General features: G+C 37.1%; 1 protein-coding gene across 2 annotated transcripts in view; it reads right to left on the bottom strand.

Moving 5' to 3' along the window:
- itga11a (integrin, alpha 11a) overlaps nt 1-19,605 on the bottom strand; it is a 63,614-nt gene extending 44,009 nt beyond the window's left edge. For both annotated transcript variants that reach the window (XM_067440677.1, XM_067440684.1), the window contains exons 1-2: nt 19,463-19,605; nt 7,875-7,986 (exon numbers count right to left, since the gene is read on the bottom strand). In XM_067440677.1, the coding sequence (XP_067296778.1) occupies nt 7,875-7,986; nt 19,463-19,520 (170 nt within the window). In that variant the 5' untranslated portion in view covers nt 19,521-19,605. The remainder of the gene's footprint in view (nt 1-7,874; nt 7,987-19,462) is intronic.
- Nucleotides 19,606-23,719: the final 4,114 nt, after the last annotated feature.

The following is a 23,719-nucleotide window of genomic DNA, read 5'->3' as shown; positions in this document are numbered from 1 at the left end:
TGTTTGGTCTTGCGTCTCTCAACTTTCTCTTCACAATATCGCACAGATTCTCTCTGGGGTTCAGGTCAGGAGAGTTGGCAGGCCAATTGAGCAAAGTAATACCACGGTCAGTAAACCATTTACCAGTGGTTTTGGCACTGTGAGCAGGTGCCAGGTCGTGCTGAAAAACCAAATCTTCATCTCCATAAAGCTTTTCAGCAGATGGAAGTATGAAGTGCTCCAAAATCTCCTGATAGCTAGCTGCATTGACCCTGCCCTTGATAAAACACAGTGGACCAACACCAGCAGCTGACATGGCACCCCAGACCATCACTGACTGTGAGTACTTGACACTGGACTTCAGGCATTTTGGCATTTCCTTCTCCCCAGTCTTCCTCCAGACTCTGGCACCTTGATTTCCGAATGACAAGCAAAATTTGTTTTCATCCGAAAAAAATACTTTGGACAACTGAGCAACAGTCCAGTGCTGCTTCTCTGTAGCCCAAAAGTGGCTTGACCTGGGGAATGCGGCACCTGTAGCTCATTTCATGCACACGCCTGTGCACGGTGGCTCTGGATGTTTCTACTCCAGACTCAGTCCACTGCTTCCGCAGGTCCCCCAAGGTCTGGAATCGGTTCTTCTCCACAATCTTCCTCAGGGTCCGGTCACCTCTTCTCGTTGTGCAGCGTTTTTTGCCACACTTATTCCTTCCCACAGACTTCCCACTGAGGTGCCTTGATACAGCACTCTGGGAACAGCCTATTCATTCAGAAATTTCTTTCTGTGTCTTACCCTCTCGCTTGAGGGTGTCAATGATGGTCTTCTGGACAGGGTCGGGTCGGCAGTCTTACCCATGGTTGCGGTTTTGAGTAATGAACCAGGCTGGGAGTTTTTAAAAGCCTCAGGAATCTTTTGCAGGTGTTTAGAGTTAATTAGTTGATTCAGATGATTAGGTTAATAGCTCGTTTAGAGAACCTTTTCATGATATGCTAATTTTTTTAGATAGGAATTTTGGGTTTTCATGAGCTGTATGTCAAAATCATGAGTATTAAAACAATAAAAGACCTGAAATATTTCAGTTGGTGTGCAATGAATCTAAAATATATGAAAGTTAATTTTTATCATTACATTATGGAAAATAACTAACTTTATCACAATATGCTAATTTTTTAAGAAGGACCTGTATATATAGGAACTGATGTATTGAAGGCGCTGGCGCATTTTTGCGTGCAATTGAAGAGTGTACACCACGAGCGCAGTATAACATCTGACAGGACAGGAAAGTTACAAAAACAACGTTAGAATAATGACCAACACATAGCCTGACAACATCAGCAGATACTGAATCAGGACAACACATTTTTCTCAGGCACTCTTTACTTAAAATGTGCCTGACAGAAGAGTCAACAGCTTTTAATGCACGTCTTTCAAAACAAAGTTTTCATTCAGTAAAAACATGTAGTTTCTTTGACAGCACACTCTGTGACCCTCCAGCACTCTAACGATGGTAATATCAGATCTATCTCTATACAGCATTGCACAACTCGCAGGGAGCATGTGGGTGTTTTGGGGCACAGGATATTTTCATGGGTGATGAATATTTGAACTATTCCAGGAATCTGTTCTGGTGTACACATGCCTCTTGGAGCTCTCAGAAATATGCAATTATGTGTGTTTGTGACTGTTTCATATTGACTTGTATGTGTTTTACACTTATTTTCCTTCCAGGGTTATTCAAAAGTTTGGGGTTGGCGAAAGCTGTTTTTTATTTGAATATTTTTTTTAATTGTAAGTTACTCCAGTGATGTTAAAGCAGAATTTTCAGCCATTGCATCCTTCGGACAGCTATTTAATAGCCTTATTCATATTTTTGGAATTAGGTAAAAAAAAAAAAAAAATTGGTTGCGGCCATGGGATAATGACCATGGGAAATGTGGGTCCCATGGTCAGACCAGTTGAGAACCACTGCTCTGTGATACTAGTAGTGTTCGAGGATTAAAGGGTTAGTTCATCCAAAAATGAAATTTATGTCATTAATGACTCACCCTAATGTCGTTTCACACCCGTAAGACCTCCGTTCATCTTCGGAACACAGTTTAAGATATTTTATATTTAGACCGAGAGCTTTTCTGTTCCTCCAATGAAAGTGTATGCACACTATACTGTCCATGTCCAGAAAGGTAATAAAAATATCATCAAAGTAGTCCATATTTCAATCTCTTGAAGCATCGAAAATACATTTTGGTCCAAAAATAACAAAAACTATGACTCTATTGAGGATTGTCTTCTCTTCCATGTTTGTTTTCAATCCTCAAACAAAGATTTGAGGGGTTATGAATTAGCGTATTGATTTAGAATTCATATTGCCAATGTCACGTGATTTCAGAAGTTTGACACGTGATCCGAATCATTAATCAATACGCTGATTCATAACCAACAAATCTTTGTTTTCACGTTATTTTTTACACATTGCAGCTATGCGCACACTAATGGCTAGTCTAAATTTAGACTACAGACAAGAGAGCGCAGTGCGGACAACAACACGTATTGGGCCCATTTGAATTCTACACAGAATGCTGCATTTTAAAGTGATATGGAGGAGATTATGATGATAATCAGTTAGAGGAAACTGGCTTTACCAAACAGAAAGGCTCTAGTCAAAATGTATATTAATGAAACACTATTGGCTGTTTCAAAAAAGCTGAGGAGCTGCTAACAGCTGGAGCCGTTTAAGGGGAAATGACGTCAACACATTGAATAATGACGTCAACACATCGTCAACACATTGACACATCGGCGTCAACACAAATGACGTCAACACATCGACGCATTCCAAAGCACTTCAGTGGGCCTTTAAGTCTGAACCTAAAGAGGAAAAAAAGGCATATTTTTTGTGACCTACCTTTTCAGGGGTCTCGGTACACTTGTTTGGTGCATTAACTTTTTTTCATAAATATTAAGATATACTGTACTGTCAGTTTTGGTGACATGAGCAGAGCCCCCCCCCCCCCCCCCCAAAAAAAAAATGTATAATTCTGATTTAAAATAAAATTAAACATGCTTGTTTAGCGGTTTACATGGCACGGAAATATAAGGTTTAAATAACTGCAGAAAAGTTGGACACTAATTTGTGGAACATAGGCTTGTTTTAACATGATAATTTTAAAGTTTCTAGCCTGTAATTATGTATCTGCTATTAAACATGGTAGGCAACTGCTGAAATTATTCCAATATACAGTATACAGGGCAATGTCTGTGTCTTGGAACATGTATAGTGAACATTTTTCCAAACAATCCTGGTGTATTGACCTAAAATAAAATACATATGTTAACAAAGTATTAAGACTCAGAGAGAAAAATATGAGAGAACAGCAACTATGTACTCCCTTTTAGTCCATGGTTTCAGTAACCACAGCTGATGTGATGTGTGTTTCCAGCCCCTTTACCCATTTTCCTACACCCCTAAACCCCTTCTGTGCCTATGAAACTGGGATAACACCTTTTTCCACGGCATGCTGCTGTGATAGGACCCTCACTGCACCCGAGAGAAAGAGAAAGAAGAGTGAATGATAATATAATACTCATTACATTTTTGCAGCCGACTCATTATTTTATATTTATATAAAAATATTTTCACATAACAATATTAGGTACTATATACTATGCAGTAATCAGTACACTATTATTCTATATCAAACATAGCCAAGATAAAAAGACAGGAATGCATAATTGAATGATAGTCTTTTGCTGTTATCATTATTCCATTCCCCTTTCCTGATTAGATTTCAGATATGAAATTATGTGGTATATTATACGATATTAAACCATAATGATATGCTAACCGAAGCCATTGGCCAAACAGTGACGCTTAATTAGTGCTTCATGCACTTGATGCATTTTGACCATGTTAGAGTCTATTTCTGCACACAGAGTGAATAAGCTACAACAGGTAAAGATGTCAGCTGTATGAACACACTTCACTGTGGCCAAATTATTTGGGCTCGTTGCTAAAGAGCTTTACAACTGGTTAAATGTATTACCTCCAAACATGACACCCTGAACAGCATTATTTTCAGTATAAAAAACAACAACAACAAAACACATGTTTTGTGTGCAACATTAAATTAAATTGATATGATATATGATAGATATGATATATGATATGATATATGATAGATGATATATGATATGATATATGATAGATATGATATATGATATGATATTTGATAGATGATATATGATATATGATAGATATGATATATGATATGATATTTGATAGATGATATATGATATGATATATGATAGATGATATATGATGTGATATATGATAGATGATATATGATATGATATATGATAGATGATATATGATGTGATATATGATAGATGATTTATGATATGATATATGATAGATGATATATGATGTGATATATGATATGATATATGATAGATGATATATGATGTGATATATGATAGATGATTTATGATATGATATTTGATAGATGATATATGATATGATAGATGATAGATGATATATGATGTGATATATGATAGATGATATATGATATGATATATGATAGATGATATATGATGTGATATATGATAGATTATATATGATATGATATATGATAGATGATATATGATGTGATATATGATCGATGATATATGATATGATATATGATAGATGATATATGATGTGATATATGATAGATTATATATGATATGATATATGATAGATGATATATGATGTGATATATGATAGATGATAGATGATATATGATATATGATAGATGATATATGATATATGATATATGATATATGATACATGATATATGATGTGATATATGATATATGATATATGATATATGATAGATGATATATGATGTGATATATGATATGATATATGATAGATATGATATATGATATGATATATGATAGATGATATATGATATGATATATGATAGATATGATTTATGATGTGATATATGATAGTTGATATATGATGTGATATATGATAGATGATATATGATGTGATATATGATAGATGATATATGATATGATATATGATAGATATGATATATGATTGATATATGATTGATATGATTGATATGATATGATATGATATGATATGATATGATATGATATGATATGATATGATATGATATGATATGATATATGAATGATATGATATGATATATGATATATGATATATGATTGATATATGATATGATATGATATGATATATGATAGATGATATATGATATGATATATGATAGATATGATATATGATATATGATAGATATGATATGATATGATATGATATATGATACAAATGATATATGGTGGATATGCTGTGATATATGATATGGCTGATAAGATATGATATTTGATATGACTGATATGATATGGTTAATATGATATGATATATTATATGACTTATATATGATGATATATGATATGACTCAGATTTGATAAGACGTGATATGGCTATGATATGGTGAATAGGATTTGATATAATAATATGACTGATATGATATGATAAATGTTATGGCTAATATATGATGGTATATGACATGACATGATTGGAAATGACATGATATTGATATGCACTGAAATTTCAAAAACATTTGTCGAAAAAAATGAGGTCAACGGACTATGACCCTGCCTCAGAAAGTCTCAGCGTACCCCGTCAAGCATCATGTCAAAGCTTTTGAGTCATTTCACTGAATATATGAAAAATACGTTAAACTGTCAGAGTGTATTGTGTGCTGTCCATGCTGAAAGGCTTGAGGGTTGTGAGAGAGGTGAGACACAGCTAGACTCCATTACTGTCTTGGACTAAAAATTCCCCTCTGAGGATCTGACTGTGCTAATCAAGACATTTCCTAACTCAAACTGTGTGAGCACCAGTACACACACGCACACACACACACACACACACACACACACACACACACACACACACACACACACACACACACACACACACACACACACACACACACACACACGTCGTGTTTCCATGTTTTATGGGGACTATCCATAGGCGTAATGGATTTCATACTGTACAAACTGTACATCCTATCCCCTTACACTGCCCCTGCCCCTAAACCTACCCATCACAGGAAACATTCTGCATTTTTACTTTCTCAAAAAAACTCCTTATGTGTGATTTATAAGATGTTTTCCTCATGGGGACCTAAAAATGTCCCCACAAGGACAAGGATTTCAGATATTGCCATCTTTGTGGGGACATTTTGTCCCCATAGCGTAGGGATTACCAGGTCACACACACACACACACACACACACACACACACACAAAGACACACATCTCAGATCCTGCTCAACCCTTTTCCTCTCCTAATGCCTAGTCATTCCATCATAAACAAAACACAAGTCTTTATCACATAAACACATGGGAATGAGAGAAGGCATTACTGGCATCAGACAACATTATATTAAGTTTGACCATGAGGTAGTGTTAGCTTTCCTATTAACTCAGCACAGGTATATGCTTGCAGTGCTGCTCAAAATATCAGCTACATCTAGCGACATTTGTTCATCGGGATTTCACTCAATGTATCTTGTCTTTATGTGTAGTTTTGTCTTGTGTAAGTGCTCATTCACAACACACATCTCCCAAAAACACAACTTCAGTATGATTTAAAAATAAAAATAGAAGTGACACAAACAAGAGCCAAGCCAGATACACGTGCCACACTGAAAATGTCCTCTGGCCTGTTAATGGTTTCCAGATGCTGTGTGGATGGGGCAGAGACAGAAAGGGGGTCTGTTTGGCAGCCGCTTAATTGAGAAAGTCTTTGTTGATATCACCCCACATCATTCCAGTTAAACTGACAACATACTCACATCTAAACTACAGACCATACCATTACCTAAGGAATGTGAGATAGAATATATCATTTTCACGATCTAATGTGAAAATGTCTTCATTACAATGAGAAGCAGATGAGCTTAATTCTCCTGCAGGCTTATACTAAACAAACATGAGGTCCTTAGTTCTTCTGTGGTATAAAGACAACAGGGTGAAAAAGGTTTTTCTTTGCAGGCACACACACACACACACACGCACGCACGCACGCACGCACGCACGCACGCACATGCACACACACAGTTATGTTTTTGTGAATTGTGGGGACAATTCCATAGGCGTAATGGATTTTGCACTGTCCAAACTGTACATTCTATCCCCTTACACTGCCCCTGACCATAAACCTACACATCACAGGAAACATTCTGCATTTTTTTTACATCATTTAATATGTTTATGAATCCATTTATATCCATTACAACGTAGGAGTCTCAGGTTTTTATTACATTCTGGGGACATTTGGTCCCCAGAATGTAATAAAAACAACACACACACACACACCTGGCTTGGTTTCAGGTGAGCTGTGGCCAAGCAGACAAAATGGGATGCCAGATTTGAATCAAATTGCCAAAGCAAAGAAAGATGATGATATCACAATGATGGACGACAAATGTTAAACTCCTTTCACTTCTCATAACCCCCTGAAAAGCATCATAGGTGGATTTTCCTTTTACAAGATACCTAAATTTACTTGTGAGTAAAACTTAATAAATCATGAGGAAATGAGATCTGAGTTTGGTTTGGGAGATGCAATGAAAAAAATCACTATTTTCTTGGACATCTTTCTGAATTACAATTCCTATGCTTCCTAAGAGCTGCACACACACAGTTTTGTTTTTGTTCTGACAGATGAATGTAAATAAGATTTCAGACTATGATTTTGATGCATGATGTATTTATGAGGGTGAGTAAATGATGACAGAATTTTCATTCTTTTTTTTCATTCTTGGGTAAACTATCCCTTTAAGATCAAGGAAAGAGGAACTCAATGAGCGCTTCTTACCACTTCTGTCCCCCGGCCATGTGTTGTTGTACAGTGTAGCCAAACTGCGTCTGCCTGGGGCCCTTTATGATCCTGTGATTTCTGGTGTCAATATTGAAACAGTCATGGAACCCTGTAAACAGACATAGACAATTCAAATATGAATATCATTCACAGCATGCTTGGAAAAAAGACTACACTTACTGGCAATGACAATAGATTCTGTGAGCCAAGAAGTCCAGCAATGACCCAAAAATAAGAAGCAAAATTTAATTGTGGCTAAATTGTGTTTCTGCCAGCACAAAGAGTCTTAAACAGTAGTGCTTCATGAGACCACAGGATGTAATCTGTTCTTACGGACAGTAAACAGAGAAGAAAGTAGACACAGATTTGCAGACAAATATGCACAAACTTAAGACGTGGTTGCATGCAATTTCACTTTTATTAACTTTAGTTAGTGTTTAATGCTGCTGCTTGAGCATAAACAGTATCTGCAAAGTAACAGCACTGAAAGTTCAATGCAAACGGAGATATTGTCTTTTAAAGTTACGGCAGTTTATCACCTACAAAAACGGCCGGTTTGGACTACAGCGAGCTTCTTCCCGGGTTGGTGACATCATAAACCCTTACTAGTCACCGCAGATGTGACTTCTGCCCGTAATGGTAAGGGACGTGGTGTTTCCGGAAAACCTGTGCTTGGCACTTCAGCCAATAAAAATACATGAACCTACATTTGGCCATCTAACCAATCTAAGACCATTGTGTTTTACGGAGAGATGGGCTTCATAAAAGCAGAAAGCAAACGAGCTGTTCAAAGGTCAGTGGAGACAGATATATGGCATTTAAAAAAAAAAAAAGTATTAAGACATGTTATACTGTGTCCCAGAAACACAACCAAGCCTAGAAAAAAAAAACACGGAACCACCCCTTTAAAGAAAAGTGTGGAAATGTATATTCAAATGTAAGTAACTTTATTCAGAGATGGCTTATTTACTGAATTCTGACTTTGTAGTGAGTATTGCCTATAATATAAATGACTGAACAGCAATGAGTAACCCTATTTATTAAAGTTTTGTTTTGTTTTCAGGATTCTTAAAGATGTGGTCCAGAAATCTTCCTTACATAGAAAATAATCACTTTTTTTAGACACTTTGGTGTTTTGAGGTTCCATCCCATTCTGAATACAGACTTGTGATAGCTTTTATCTCCATCCATCAAAGTTCAAAGGTGTCTCTGTTTGCACATGACAAGCCTGTATGGCTTATGCTTATGTTCTGATGGGCCTCTTAAAGACTACAAGAGCCTGGTCACTGGATTAGCAAACACCTTCATGGAGGTCCAATGCAGAAAGCCCTTCATAATCAGTCTAATGCAGAAGAAAGCCAGCATGATTTTCACTGCTTGATCTGACAATCTCCAACTCTGTCAACAGACTCCGGTGTGGGAGACACAGGACTATTGGAACTCATTATGGATGAGACTAAACAATAATGCTGTCAATCACCACAACAGTTTTGACTGTCTGTCAATCCAAAAAAAAAAAAAAGGAAAAAAAAGACATAAGTAAGGAAGGTACAGGCAGAGCCAATTTCAGTCAAAATCAAAAGACTATTTTGTCTGTTAAGATGCATCATCTCAGCATCATACGGTTTACGGTTTAACTTAAAGTAAATACAGATTTATATAGATCCTTTTTTTAATTAAAGGCAGTCCACCTAAAAAAATAAAATAATCTGTCATCATTTACTCATGCCATTCCAAACCTATAAGACTTACTTTATTCCCTGGATCAAAAGAGAAGGAATAAAATGAATAAATAAATAAATGAATGAAATCAAAAATCTTCAAAATACTTTTTTTTTTTTGTTATCCAGAGGGAAAATGATGACAGAATTTTCAGTTAAATATTCTATAGATATTATATATATATATATTCTATATATTCAATATTCTAGCATGTATCTTAAACTAAATTTAAAGCAGGTGCTGAATTGAGAAATATCTTCGATTAAAGTGTAAACGCAATGGTTAATTTATTTGAGAATTACATTGAATTACATTGTTAATCTTCACTCTGAACGACAACATATGGATGTCACAACCGAGTTGAGAGAATGTGTGTGTGTGTGTGTGTGTGGGGGGGGGGGGTAAAAGATACATTCTAAAAAAATATTTTTTTTATTTTTTAATAAATAAAAAGGCAAGGACACAGAAAACATTCAATGGGTTCTTATGAAAAGCCTTATTCTCTCTGGTGGCCTCAGGTCTCCTTGCCTCCAGTTTGGCCTCTGTACCCATGGAAAAAACAGAGGGAAAACATCCATCTCCTCTGGATTCAATTAAAAGACTTTTAAAGAAAAGGTCTTTCAAAAAAAAAATATATATATATATATATGTAGAGATTTTTTTTTTTCAGCTGTCACCAGTTAAAATGAAATAATGTATTGATGACAGTGCTGATAATGTCTGCTTCATGCAGGGATATAGTTATTCAGCATATTATATCTTGCAGAGGATTGATGGATAAGATGAAGAGATCTTCCTATTAGTAGAGGGGAGAGAAGAGAAGCAAAGTGCTTTCAGCATCTTTTCTCTCTCTCTCCCACGTTCTCTTTTTGTAGACAAAAGCAGAATGATGACAGGCTACTGTAGTACTAGGGATGATGTAAAAGCATTTTTGCACATTAATCTGCTCAGGCACAAGAATGCACAGGGAATAATGTGAACCACATGTCTTTCCTAGCCTCATTTTTGGTCACTGCCTTTCACAGAAAGTGATAAACAGTTGAGAGTTATGATGCCAGTTACTGATGTTTTATTCTGAGCAGCCGTACTGTATGTCCCACTGTGAACTGCAATGAAGGCTTATAGGGAAACTAAAAGTGACCTGGTTCACACACACATACTTATTCTCATCAGATCCTCTGTTCCATGCCCTTCTTTCTTCAAAAGAAAAAAGATAAAAATGTGTATTTGACAAACAGATATCCTAGTTATGTCAGGGCCACTATCATAAAAGATGATTGATTGACTATTAGCATATAGTTTGGATTGGCGCTATCTGGGCAAGAACTCCCTGCGCACCCATGCAGCTTATCATGGAGAAAAGAGCAGGGAGAGCAGCGATAACCCCCCTTAGGGTAAACAGAACAGAACCAACATAATGTATTGCAGATATCATTAATGTTCATATTAAATGTACAAAATAATTCAGATATTTAGTCTGATTCAAAGAGGAATAAGAATACAAAATCATGACTGACGAGAAGAGGAACTGGGGATGGAGGAGGGTAAATGAGCTCCGGAGAAGTGTGATAGCAGCTGATAATACTGAAAGAGCTAAAATATGTATGCTGTGATAGAACTCGTATTCCTATAGGTAGACGTGATCAGCAGACACTTAGCTGATGCTAGCTGAACAAATGTGACCTGTCAGACCTGAACTTGAATTTCAGGCCTCAATCGAATTTGAAAAGTGTAATGCATCTTATTATGTATATATATATATATATATATATATATATATATATATATATATATATATATATATATATATATATATATATATATATATATATATATATACTTTTGCACAAATTGCAACACTGTCCAGACATCCTTTTGATCTTTGTTTATGAATAGCCACAAAAAATTAGAACCTGCATGAATCTAAATATAGATCCATTGGCTGACCAGTGAAGAGGAAAAACCTAATAACACCTGTGACAGTTTTACTAAGGTCTGACATTTTTTTGCCTCACAAATTCCCTCCCAGTCATTGATCACTTTTTCCAAAGTGCTGGTTTAAATACAGATCTAAGCCATCCAGTCTGTTTCTGAAACCAAATTGTCCCAGACACCATCTGAGAACAGCTTTAACCTTGAAAAAAAGAAAGAAAAAAACCTAAGGGAAAAAGAATGAGAAAGAGAGGGGAGTAGAAAGGTTCTAGTTTCCATTTAAAATCCCTAACGTGGCAGACACTTTAATATTCTCTGTAATATCAGCAGGTCCTATAGAGTGGGTTTCCTGTGTGTGGATTTCTTTGCCCAGATAAATAAACCTCAATACAGTGGCTGCAAGGGTTGCGCTGTGTGTCCAGGCCAGGCCTGCGCTGTTTTGGACCACAACCAAGCTACAGGAGCCACACCACACTCATACTGACAGAGAAGCTCCAGTCTAGGAGAATGTCCATTCTATGCTCCAGTCTATGAGAATGTCCATGAATCCTGAAGTCTAGCAAACAGACCTTGAGCTTGACAGACCCATGGTATAGTTGTCTGGATGCAAAAAAAATCAAATAATAAAAAGCTGTTCACAGAGATGCAAGTTCGAATGTTCCAGTCTCATTCCCCTATTTCTATACATTTGTCTTTTAAATACCAATCTTTCACATATGAAGAACGCATCTTCACTGAAAACCTAAAATACATACTGAAGCAGAAATGTATCTGTTGATTATGAGCATTGTAAAAATACACACAATGTCATCTGGCAAAAATAGAGGCATTACATCGTGTTGATATTCTGAAGAAATAATTTGTATTATGGTACATGCTTAATGTTCACCAGACAAAAATAAGCAGATGTGCTTGAACTGAGTACAGTTTCTTAGAGATCATAAAAATATAAAATCAAGTTAAGTCAAGTCACCTTCATGTACAGTGGAGCAAACAATTGTTTAGTCAGCTACCAATTGTCCAAGTTCTCCTACTTAAAAAGATGAGAAGCCTGTAATTTTCATCAAAGGTACACTTCACCTATGAGAGACAGAATGAGAAAAAAATCCAGAAAATTTCTGTTTTTAAAGAATTTATTTGCAAATTATGGTGGAAAATAATTATTTGGTCACCTACAAAAAAAAGCAAGGTTTTTGGCTCTCACAGACCCGTAATAATTTCTTTAAGAGGCTCCTCTGTCCTCCAGTCGTTACCTGTATTAATGGCACCTGTTTGAACTCATTATTAGGGATGCACCGAATGTTCGTCAACCAAAATTATTCGGCCGAAAATAGCCAAAAAAAGCACTTTTTAACTTTGAATAAGTAAAAAGACCGAATCATTTTTGCCGAACAATGACGTTTTTAATGACGCGATCAAATAGTAACCCACGTAGAATGAGAGGCGGGCGCTTTATGCAGCAAACATATCAGCAGTGTGCAAGCACTGTTTAGTGCTGCATCTCATGTCATCGATGAGAAGAGGAACCAACTTTCATGTGAGAAAGCAGAGAAGCTACATTTCATAAAGAAGAACCTGCCAATTTTCCTGAAGAAGTAGGCTAAGTAGGCTTATGTCTAGGACAGTTATTTATTTGTTGTGGGTTCATCCACCTTTTTTGCACTATTCAATGCACATTTGATGTTGTAGACATACAGAGTGTATTTTTGTTATTTGATTTATTTCTCTAAAAAGCAACACAAAATAGTAAAATGCAAATTTTTACTATTTAATTATTGTAATGGTAAAAAAAATGGCCATTTTCATTTCGGTGCATCCCTACTCATTATCAGTATAAAACACATCTGTCCACAACCTCAAACAGTCAGACTCCAAACTCCACTATGGCCAAGACCAAAGAGCTGTCAAAGGACACCAGAAACAAAATTGTAGACCTGCACCAGGCTGGGAAGACTGAATCTGCAATAGGTAAGCAGCTTAGTGTGAAGAAATCAACTGTGGGAGCAATTATTAAAAAATGGAAGACATCCAAAACCACTGATAATTCCCTTGATCTAGGGCTCCACATTGAAATCTCACCCTGTGGGGTCAGAATGATCAGAAGAACGGGGAGCAAAAATCCCAGAACCACATGGGGGACCTAGTGAATGACCTGCAGAGAGCTGGGACCAAAGCAACAAATGCTACCAAAAGTAACGGACTACGCCGCCAGGGACTCAAATCCTGAAGTGCAAGACATGTCCCCCTACTTTAGCCAGTACATGTCCGGGCCTATCTGAAGTTTGCTAGAGAGCTTTTGGATGGGATGATCCAGAAGAGGACTGGGAGAATGTCATATGGTCAGATTAAAACCAAAATAGAACTTTTTGGTGTTTGGAGGAGAAAGAAAGCTGATTTGGACCATACCTGTGAAACATGGGGGTGGAAACATCAAGCTTTGGGGCTGTTTTTCTGCAAAGGGACCAGGACGACTGAGCCGTGTAAAGAAAGGAATGAATGGGGCCATGTGTGGTGAGATTTTGAGTAAAAACCTTCTTCCATCAACAAGGGCATTGAAGATTAAACATAGCTGGGTCGATTTTCTGGATTTTTTTTTCTCATTCTCATTCTCATTCATAGTTCAAGTCTACTTATGATGAAAATTACAGGCCTCTCTCATCTTTTTAAGTTGGAGAACTTGCACAATTGGTGGCTGACTAAATACTTTTTTTGCCCCACTGTATATAAGACAAAAGTCCAGCCTACAACCAGCAGCTGCAATATATTATAGTCCACTTCAAAACAATCAGTGCCACATGCCCAGACACTGAAATCTTGATCAAGTAGCTATCAGAATCACAACATTTCTAAAGAAACATTTAAGCTGGTGTTGGTGGCCACATCTATGGCACATCTACTGTGTTCATGGTCAAATCCCACATCGATGCCACCAATACTGAAGTATTAGCAGACTTTAGTCAGACATGCAGCTGTTTATAAAGCCCACATGTGACAAACACCCCCTTCTAAACATCTGCTCTCCCCTCATCATTCCTTCCCTCCTTCACAAATATTTGCGTGAGGAACTGCCCTAATGCTAATGAGCCTCACTGATGCCCACTGGCGAGGATTATGAGCCAGCAGATTGACTTTTAATAAATTCCACATGCCGGAAATGCATCTTTCAAACCATTGCTTTGAAATGCTATTCTGCTTAAGATCTCATGGACTTTATGCTTTTGCTATATGTGCTGCACCTCAGGGACTGATACATTCTGTTACACTCACAGATCAAGATTTAAATGACGAGACATTGCACATTTCATGCTGACTTTCCAACTGTGAGCTCTGTGGTCTGGAAAGCTCATTGAAGGGCTGCTGAGAGATGGCTAGCAGGGGATGAGCCTGGTGGCCTAGGACTGGGTTCAAGGCCAAAGAAAACTATTCGTGAGGCACGTGGCATCAGCAGACAGATATACACCACAGTCAGTCATTACTCACTAGCTCTGGAGTTCCTCACACACATAAACTAACCTTCTTCCATAATTATTATTTCCTAAGTAGTACTCCAGGTAGAAGCATCTGAGATCACAATATTTCATCTTTAATCTCAGCCTAAATCAGCTGCTACTAACATCAAAGCTCTAAAAAACTACAATGATAAATAGATAACAGCTGTTTCTTTACACCATAAATCTGCCAGGAAACAAACATTTACCAAAGGACAGCTATTCAAAAGACATTTTCACATATTGTTCCTATAATGGAGATCTTCAGCATTAAAGGAAAACAAATCATATTTAAAGGGTTAGTTCACCCAAAAATGAAAATTCTGTCATTAATTACTTACTCTAATGTCATCCCAGACCCATAAGACCTCCGGTTATCTTCGGAACACAAATTAAGATATTTTTGTTGAAATCCGATGGCTCAGACAGGCCTTCATTGACACCAATGTCATTTCCTCTCTCAAGACCCATAAAAGGCCCTAAAATGTTGTTACAAAGCCTATTTCACTACAGTGATACTACAATAATTTTATGAAGTGACGAGAATAGTTTTTGTGCGCAAAAAAACGAAATAACGACTTATATAGTAATGGGCCGATTTCAAAACAAAGTTTCGAATGGTTATGAATCAGCGTATTGATTAATGATTCAGGTCGCGTGCCAAACCGTTAAACTGCTGAAATCACGTGACATTGGCGATCCGAATCATGAATCGATACACTGATTCATAATGTTCAAAACTTTGTTTTGTAATTGGGCCTATATTGTCACTTTGCAAGTTATTTTTTGCTTACAAAAACTATTCTCGTCTCTTCATAAAATTATTGTAGAACCACTGTAGTAAGATGGACTTTTTAACTAAGTCTTTAGTGCCTTTATGGGTCTTGAGAAAGGAAATGGCATTGGTGTCAATGAAGGCCTTTCTGAGCCATCAGATTTCAACAAAAATATCTTTATTTGTGTTCCGAAAATGAACACTTACGGGTGTCTTACGGGTGTCAAATGACAATAGAGTAAGTAATTATTGAAAGAATTTTCATCTTTGGGTGAACTAACCCTTTAAATCATATTAGTAGTGAATGCTAGCCTGGGAAAACCCAGACAACTTCCAGCAAATTTAGATTTGCTCTTCAAGTAGTCTGGCAAAGAACTCATTCAAGATCATTTCTAATCCCTCGAAATCGAAGCATCAATCAGAAATGTTGGGGCAGGCTTTACACGATGACGACAGCGCAGTGATGCTGAAGCAGGATACCGCCTGCTGTTCGAATCAGCTATCGCCTCTGTTTTAAGCGATTTAAACTTTTTCTTTTTGTTAAAACCCGAGCAAAGAACAACACTCGGCTACCAGATGTGGATTACACTGGCTACTTTGATAAAGGGGATGGGGAGTGTGATCATGTGCAGCTCTGTATCTGGCCTTTCTGTGCTTGTTTCCTCTATATCTGGTAATCATGACTAGACATGGTAATCATGTAAAAAAAAAAATAATAATTGTAAATTAATAACTTGCGTAACTATGCTCAAGTCTGAAAATATTCTAACACATCTGAAATGACTGAATTTGAATAAGATTTGTGAGACACAATGTTCCAAAGACTCATCAAAATTAATGTATTTCCAAAATATTGCAAATCGCGTTCTAATCGCAATACAATGCCTTACAAAGGGGGCACATGCAAACAGAGCTTGATGTTTTCTGTTCGACCGTCAATCCGAGATGTTTCAGTCGGTCTGAGATGCTATTAAGGTTTTCAAATTGTGAAAAATGTTGATGGAGTGGTGGTGGTCACAAGCTATTATCATATTTCTTTTACAACAACGGCAAAAGTTGTCAGAAGCCACTGCTACATCTTCCTCGAAATCACAAACAGAGAATTGCTGTCTGAAATGTTTCTCCGTGCTCTGCATAGGCTACGTCATCGTCCGTTGGTGACGCCCCTTTGGAAATTATTTGTTTATGAAGCTTTGCCAGACCATAACTCAGTTACTACTGAGAATGGTCTGGTTTTAACCAGGCTAAGTGAATGCAAGTTTTTTTTTAGTGTGGGGCAGGGACTTGATACAACAGCTCCACTCCAAGATGTCAGCACATATTTGAACGTTGGGGGCTTCACTTTTCCACAATGGTAGAGAGTGAAGGTGCGTCTTTTTTATAGTCTATGGCTTTCCCTGTCAAACATGAAGCCCTAATCAATCACACTTGAATTAATTACCTCAAGAAATTTAATTTAAATTTAATTTAATTTAAATTCCAGATAAGAGTATTATCTGGATTAACCAACCTTTTCTGTCATAGTCAGAAGGTTATTCAAACATGGAATTATACTATTAATTGGATGGAAGTGTGAACAGATTAAAGGGGTGGTTCTGTGTTTTTTTTTTCTAGGCATGGTTGTGTTTATGGGGTGCAGTATAACATGTCTTAATACTTTTTTTTTTTTTTAGCGCCATATTTTTCTTATATTTTACCTTTATTCCACACTGCTGTCTCCACTGTCCTTTGAATGGCTATGAAGTTTGCTATGAAGTATCGTTTGATATGTTTCTGTGAAGCCCATCTCTCCGTAAAACGCAATGGTCTTAGATTGGTTAGATGGCCAAATGTAGTTTCATGTATTTTTATTGGCTGAAGTGCCAAGCACAGGTTTTCTGGAAACGCCACGCCCCTTACCATTACGGGCAGAAGTCACTTCTGCGGTGTCTAGTAAGGGTTTATGATGTCACCAACCCAGGAAGAAGCTTGTTGTAGTCCAAACCGACCATTTTTGTAGGCGATAAACTGCCGTAATTTTAAAAGACAATATCTCTGTTTACATTGAACTTTCAGTGCTGTTACTTTGCAGATACTGTTTATGCTCAAGCAGCAACATTACAACATTACACACTAACTAAAGTTAAAAAAGTTAAAAATGCTTTAATATTTCCTTTCAGTATGAACAGGTTGAATTTCATGCGGTTTGAATGTCCTTCCACCATTCCATCCAACATTTGTCACGATTGTCCACCTCTCTTGAGTCAGAATGGATTTGAGTGCAGCTCAATTTAGGAGCGTCTGATGAGCCATATTTAAAAGGTCATGAGAACTGGTTTGAGCAACAACAGCAAAACAAAAAAAATCAGGCTACATTCAGCTGCAAAAGAAAGGTTAAATGTGTAACTGCATGTGTTAATGTAATGTGAACAGGGAAGCACTGAAAGGAGTACAATAGACAGTAGTTTTACAGTATTGCCTAGTGTAATGTTTACTTTGCTGGACTTAATTAAAATTGGCCTGGGTCACAGCTGGCTTACTGGCAAATGGTCAAGATGAAAACAAAAAAAGCATGTTTGAACATACCAACACACACACACACACACACACACACACACACACACACACAAACACACACACACACACACACACACACACACACACACACACACACACACACACACACACACACACACACACACACACACACGTTGGTCTATGTGGTTTACAGGGACTCTCCATAGGCGTAATGGTTTTTATACTGTACAAACCGTATTTTCTATCCCCTTACACTGTCCCTGCCCCTAAACCTACCCATCACAGGAAACATTCTGCATTTTTACTTTTTCAAAAAAACATAATTTAGTATGTTTTTAAGGCCGTTTGAATAATGGGGACATTTGATATGTCCTCATAAACCACATTTATAGTGTAATACCAGTGTAATACCCATGTAGTTCTACAAATTTGTGTCCTCATAAACCACATAAACAGGCTCACACACACACACACACTTTCTTACACATTAGTCCTTCATCAGTATTAGTTCCATCAGCAGTTACACAATTATTAGCCAATCAAATTACATGAAATAAATATTTGGATATTCTCATTTATCGCATTCTTCATTTTGCAGATGGATAGACAGACTAAATTAAATGAGACCTAAAACACGACAGGACTGGGTAGGAATGGAATTTTGATTTCAATTTTCCCAGGGACACTTGACCCATGACAGCAGTGAACTGCAAAAGTCCTTGAATATGCTGTCAAGAGTGTCATTTCATAAGTGAACTTTAATCTGGCTGCTCACCAGATCTTTCCCAGACACTGCAAACAATGAACTCCCAATATATTCCTGATAAAATCTCTTTGCATTTCAAAGTATGTGAGTGCTAGAATGGAAATTGGAGCAAGGGTAATCTTCAACCATTCCACAGCCAATCCAGCATCCCCATCTATGACAGGAGGTCAGTGTAACAGCGCCTGACATTGGAAAGCAAACGTGGGAGATGCACGGTACTGGGATATTATCCCATGCACACAAATCACATCCATGGCACTTATTCAACTCTCAAGTTGCAGAGTATTTAATTCCATTTGGTAGTATCAATGGAGTGTTTACTTACCAATTTGCCTCTGAAATGGTTTTTTAATTGAAAACAGGCAACACGTGCAAACACACTCACCTGGCATCACGCTCCAGAGAATCCAGAGTAGGTGGGTCCAGTAGTACTCCATGTGCATGTGCGTGACGGAGAACGTGGCCGAGTGTATGTTAGTGTATGTGTGTGTGTGTGTGCGCGTAAGTATGGAATATCCTGACAGTGTGCTCTCCTGTACACCCAGCTCTGATTGACTCTGCTGCTCCTAAAAACACTCTATATCTGAGGCAAAGAGGAGGAGACTGTGGCCAAACTAAAAGGAGGTGCTCATGCAGCCAACAGACAGATCTTCACTCTTTTTCTCTCTCATTTCCTACTTTTTTTTGTCTCTTCGTCCATCTATACTTGATTTGGGTCACTTATGAGCTCAAACATTGCTCCTGGAAATGCTTTTTTTGGTGATGAATATGGAAATTCAAGTTTCAGGGATCATTGTACATCACCTCTACGGCAAAAAACCAACTTCCTTAAGCTTCTAATTTGCTTAACATGCAGTTTAAACTGCATACTTTCGGATAGATGCCCTCCAACTTGATTGATGCAGAGATTTGTGGTTAACATAGCAGCATGTTGCCTTATAAAGCCCACTGACAAACTCTCAGCAGAACCTCAGACACCATCCAAACCACGCTACACAAGCATATAATTACAAATTATATAATAACTAATACTGACGTTCTGACTGCTCTAATAGTGAAATATGGCCCACCTCCATTTTAACTTGACCTTGAAAATAGCAAAACCACAGTTACTGAGTTTCGGTCAAAATGAACATGCAGTGTAAATGTAATTGTACACATCACTAAAGGACCAATAAAGTTCACAATGGCAAGTTTAAAATGAGCAATATCTTCAAAATTGTGCATCGAAGAAAGTATATGATACTAAGAAATGCATTGATTTATGAACTTATGATTCACTAGTCTGTATTATCCACAATAATAATAACAATACTATTTTTGGGGCTTGTTGCTAATACACACATCTTGTTTAATTAATTAATCATGGTGTGTATTAATACATTTCCATGTTTTTTGGTATAAGAGTTAAATATATAATTTGGCTACCAAAGAGATGGTAAAACATCTGAGGAACATTGAGCTGATTTTACTTTAAACATAAGTGACCAAAGTAAAGGGTGCTGCTTTCATTAAGAGTACTTAAAAAGCCATCTTTCTTTTCTTTCATCAAATCTTTCTATCAAAGACAGGCATACAACTTTGAAGTATAATTCACAAAAAAGGCAGCTGGGAGTTTTACGTTATTTAAAATTCTGCAGAGAACTGCATTCAAACCATTGACCTTAGTTACTCCAACAGACACAGGCACAAAGTAAGAGAAAGAGTGAGACAAAGAGATGTGATTTTTCTGAACTGATTCATCCTCCAATACTGACAGCAGTGGGCAGACCAGAAGCCAGTTGCATAAACATAGCAATGTTAAGACTCTGTCTTAAAGGGGTACTTCAGCGCTGGGAAGATGAACCTGTTTTTAAACTGGGTCATCAATGAAGTAGAAATGTGAAATTATTTTTGAATTTGGTGCCTTCTAGAATGAGAAAAGACAGAAATTGTATTTTTGTCTCATGGGGATGAAAGACTACAATTCCCAGAATGCTTCGCTGCCCTGTGAGGCCATTCCCAAAGCCACCAACTTGTTTACAGTGACTGAGTTGGAGAAGACACTACAATCAAAAACTGAACGTGTCTGTTCAATAAAATGAGTGAGTCATTACATCCACAACGCAAGTTCAGTCTGGCACGTTTCAGTTCATGCCTTTGCAAACTTAACTTTCATAGAAATTAATTTAAGAAATTTAAAATACTTACATTGCTCACCATAGCTCCGTTTAAATGAGCGCCTGCAGCTGCAAGCTGAGCTCTCCCTGCGAGCTGAGTGTAATCTCCCATCCCCCATGCGCGGGTTCAAAACATGCGGAAATGGCTCCCTCTGCTGGCTGTAGTCTTTAGCCTTTGGCCAAACATTCCTCCTAGGATGCAAATATTGTCAATTTGCATCATAGGAGGAATTTTTCCAGAAATAAAATGCATAAATCTCTTGTCTCAGGGGGATATGAGGGGGGAAAGCACAATCATTTGAATATATTATTCAAATCCAGGGTTTCTACTGATACAAAGCCATATGCTAATCGCTGAAGTAACCCTTTAAGAACTATGACCAACTAGCAGAGTTAGGCCTAATCAGTCTCACTTTTCGATCTCCATTTTTATGTAACTGGGCCAGATTTACTAACAGCTTGCCCCAGCACAAGCCCTCTTTTGCCGTTAAAAAACTGTTAGGATTTACTAAAGAGACACCTTATTGCATTATGTATTTGTAGGAGTTTCCCTTTCAGACGCAAAATGTATGGGAGGAGAGTATTTAAATTAATTATGCAACGTGATTTACTAAGGTTTGCACTGGTCAATTTACTGTTATTTGCACCATTATTTAACAGCCAAAAAAAAGCATGTCTGAAACCAGACGCAATTTCACACTGCTCTTGGTAGAGATTATTGGTCATCATGGAAATTATCTGGCAGTGTTTGTGTTCTTTAATTTGCACGTCATAGACAGTTGTCAGTAGATCATGTGCAAAACTTTCCCCTTCCATTTGTGCTTTTTGGAAGTCTTTTGAGTCAGCAAAAATAATCATCTGTTGTTTGAGATTCAAACTACACTGGTCAGACTGTCTGTTCCGCAATGTAGATTCAGCAGCAGTGTTACAGCGCCACTTAATAGCACAGGAAAGCTCTGTCAGAATATGTTAGTGCAATATTATGTCCATATCTGCTGAATAATGCACATGAAAGAACACATTTATTTATTTAAAAATAGGAATTCCCTATCCCTACTATCTATGACCATCAGTGAACATAAAGTAGCTAACTATAGACTTTATCAAAAAAGATACGGATTAACTCTCTTCTTCTTGCAATCTTCTGTCCTCTATAAAAATGGATAAAGACAAGCAGACGAGGAATAAAAAAGTGGATAAATGGATAGAAAAGAGGCTATTTGGTTACACAACACAACATAAGGCAGCTTTTACCAGTATTGTGAGGTTGCAGCTCATAGCTAAAGAATCCCCACTGTCAGTTTGTAAAATGTCAACAGTCTAAACAAATGATAAATCGTAGAGTAACCTGCAATTAAAATTTAAGTCTGATTCTTTCGCTAAAAAGAGAAGAGGGGCCTGAGAAGGAGCTGGTTGCTTCAGTCACTGTTTCCACATGGAAGGAAAACACTTTCGACCAAAATTGCCATGCCAATACTTAAACTCAGAGAAGAATTTAGTAAAGAGAGAAAGAGACTAATGCACAGAATGAATTGCAATAATGAGTTTCATTCCTTCCTTCGAAAACATTCCTTCATTCTTTCCACCAAAATGTAAGGGTTCTATAAGCTCCTTGTTGAGGAGAGTTTGGAAATCAATACATATACTCAGCAGGAGCAACACTTACCTCATGACCACAAACCCTCTAACAGCAGTAGCAACTGCAAACAATTACCCCAGTAACCTCCACATTACCTGCTGCATGATGTATGACTGACCCTTTAGAGAAACACAAGCCAAAAAACAAATCTAGCAACAAATTTTGTTAAACTTATAATGAAAATGTCATTATTCAACAATATGAGGCCATTCACATCTCCATCATGTAATGGAGAAATAATGGACTTGCACAATCTAAAACAGCAGTAATAATAATAATAATAGCAATACTTTTGAATAATGGCTCTAATCACGATGGAAAGTAATTAAATAAAAAAGTGGTGTGTAATTTTCCAAAGTCCTTATTTAAAGTTTTTTTTTTTTTTAAAGAAACATTTAAAGAGACATTTAATTAGAAAATAAAGCATACTATATAAACAGATTCTTTTTATATCTATCAATAAAAAAACCAATACATATTTTTATCGTCATATATTTTGGGAGCTGGAAAAAAAATCCTATTTTCCTTGAGCTTTCAGCCAGGTTGTGTTGGCAAGGATTTATAGAGCAATGTCAGTGACAGCTCTGCTGTGGTCAAACCCAGAAGTCACCACAGTGTCAAGTGCCAGTCAGATCATCCAAATTCTGGACCCTTCGACTGTTGCTCAAAACATGGCAACCACAATCAAAATGCTGAACTGTGGTAATATCTAAATGCCAACTCCTGCTTTGTTGTGTTGCCTTTACTTTCCACTTCCAGAATTTCAAATAGAAACTGTTTGAGTGCAGATGATGGTTGACCTATAAAACTCCATGTTCAAATGTAAACGTTCCACAATTCTGGC

This window comes from Pseudorasbora parva, chromosome 1, assembly GCF_024679245.1.
Source record: "Pseudorasbora parva isolate DD20220531a chromosome 1, ASM2467924v1, whole genome shotgun sequence".
Taxonomy (NCBI): domain Eukaryota; kingdom Metazoa; phylum Chordata; class Actinopteri; order Cypriniformes; family Gobionidae; genus Pseudorasbora; species Pseudorasbora parva.
The sequence above is the reverse complement of the archived record's forward strand: the minus strand, read 5'-3'. Positions and strand labels throughout refer to the sequence as shown.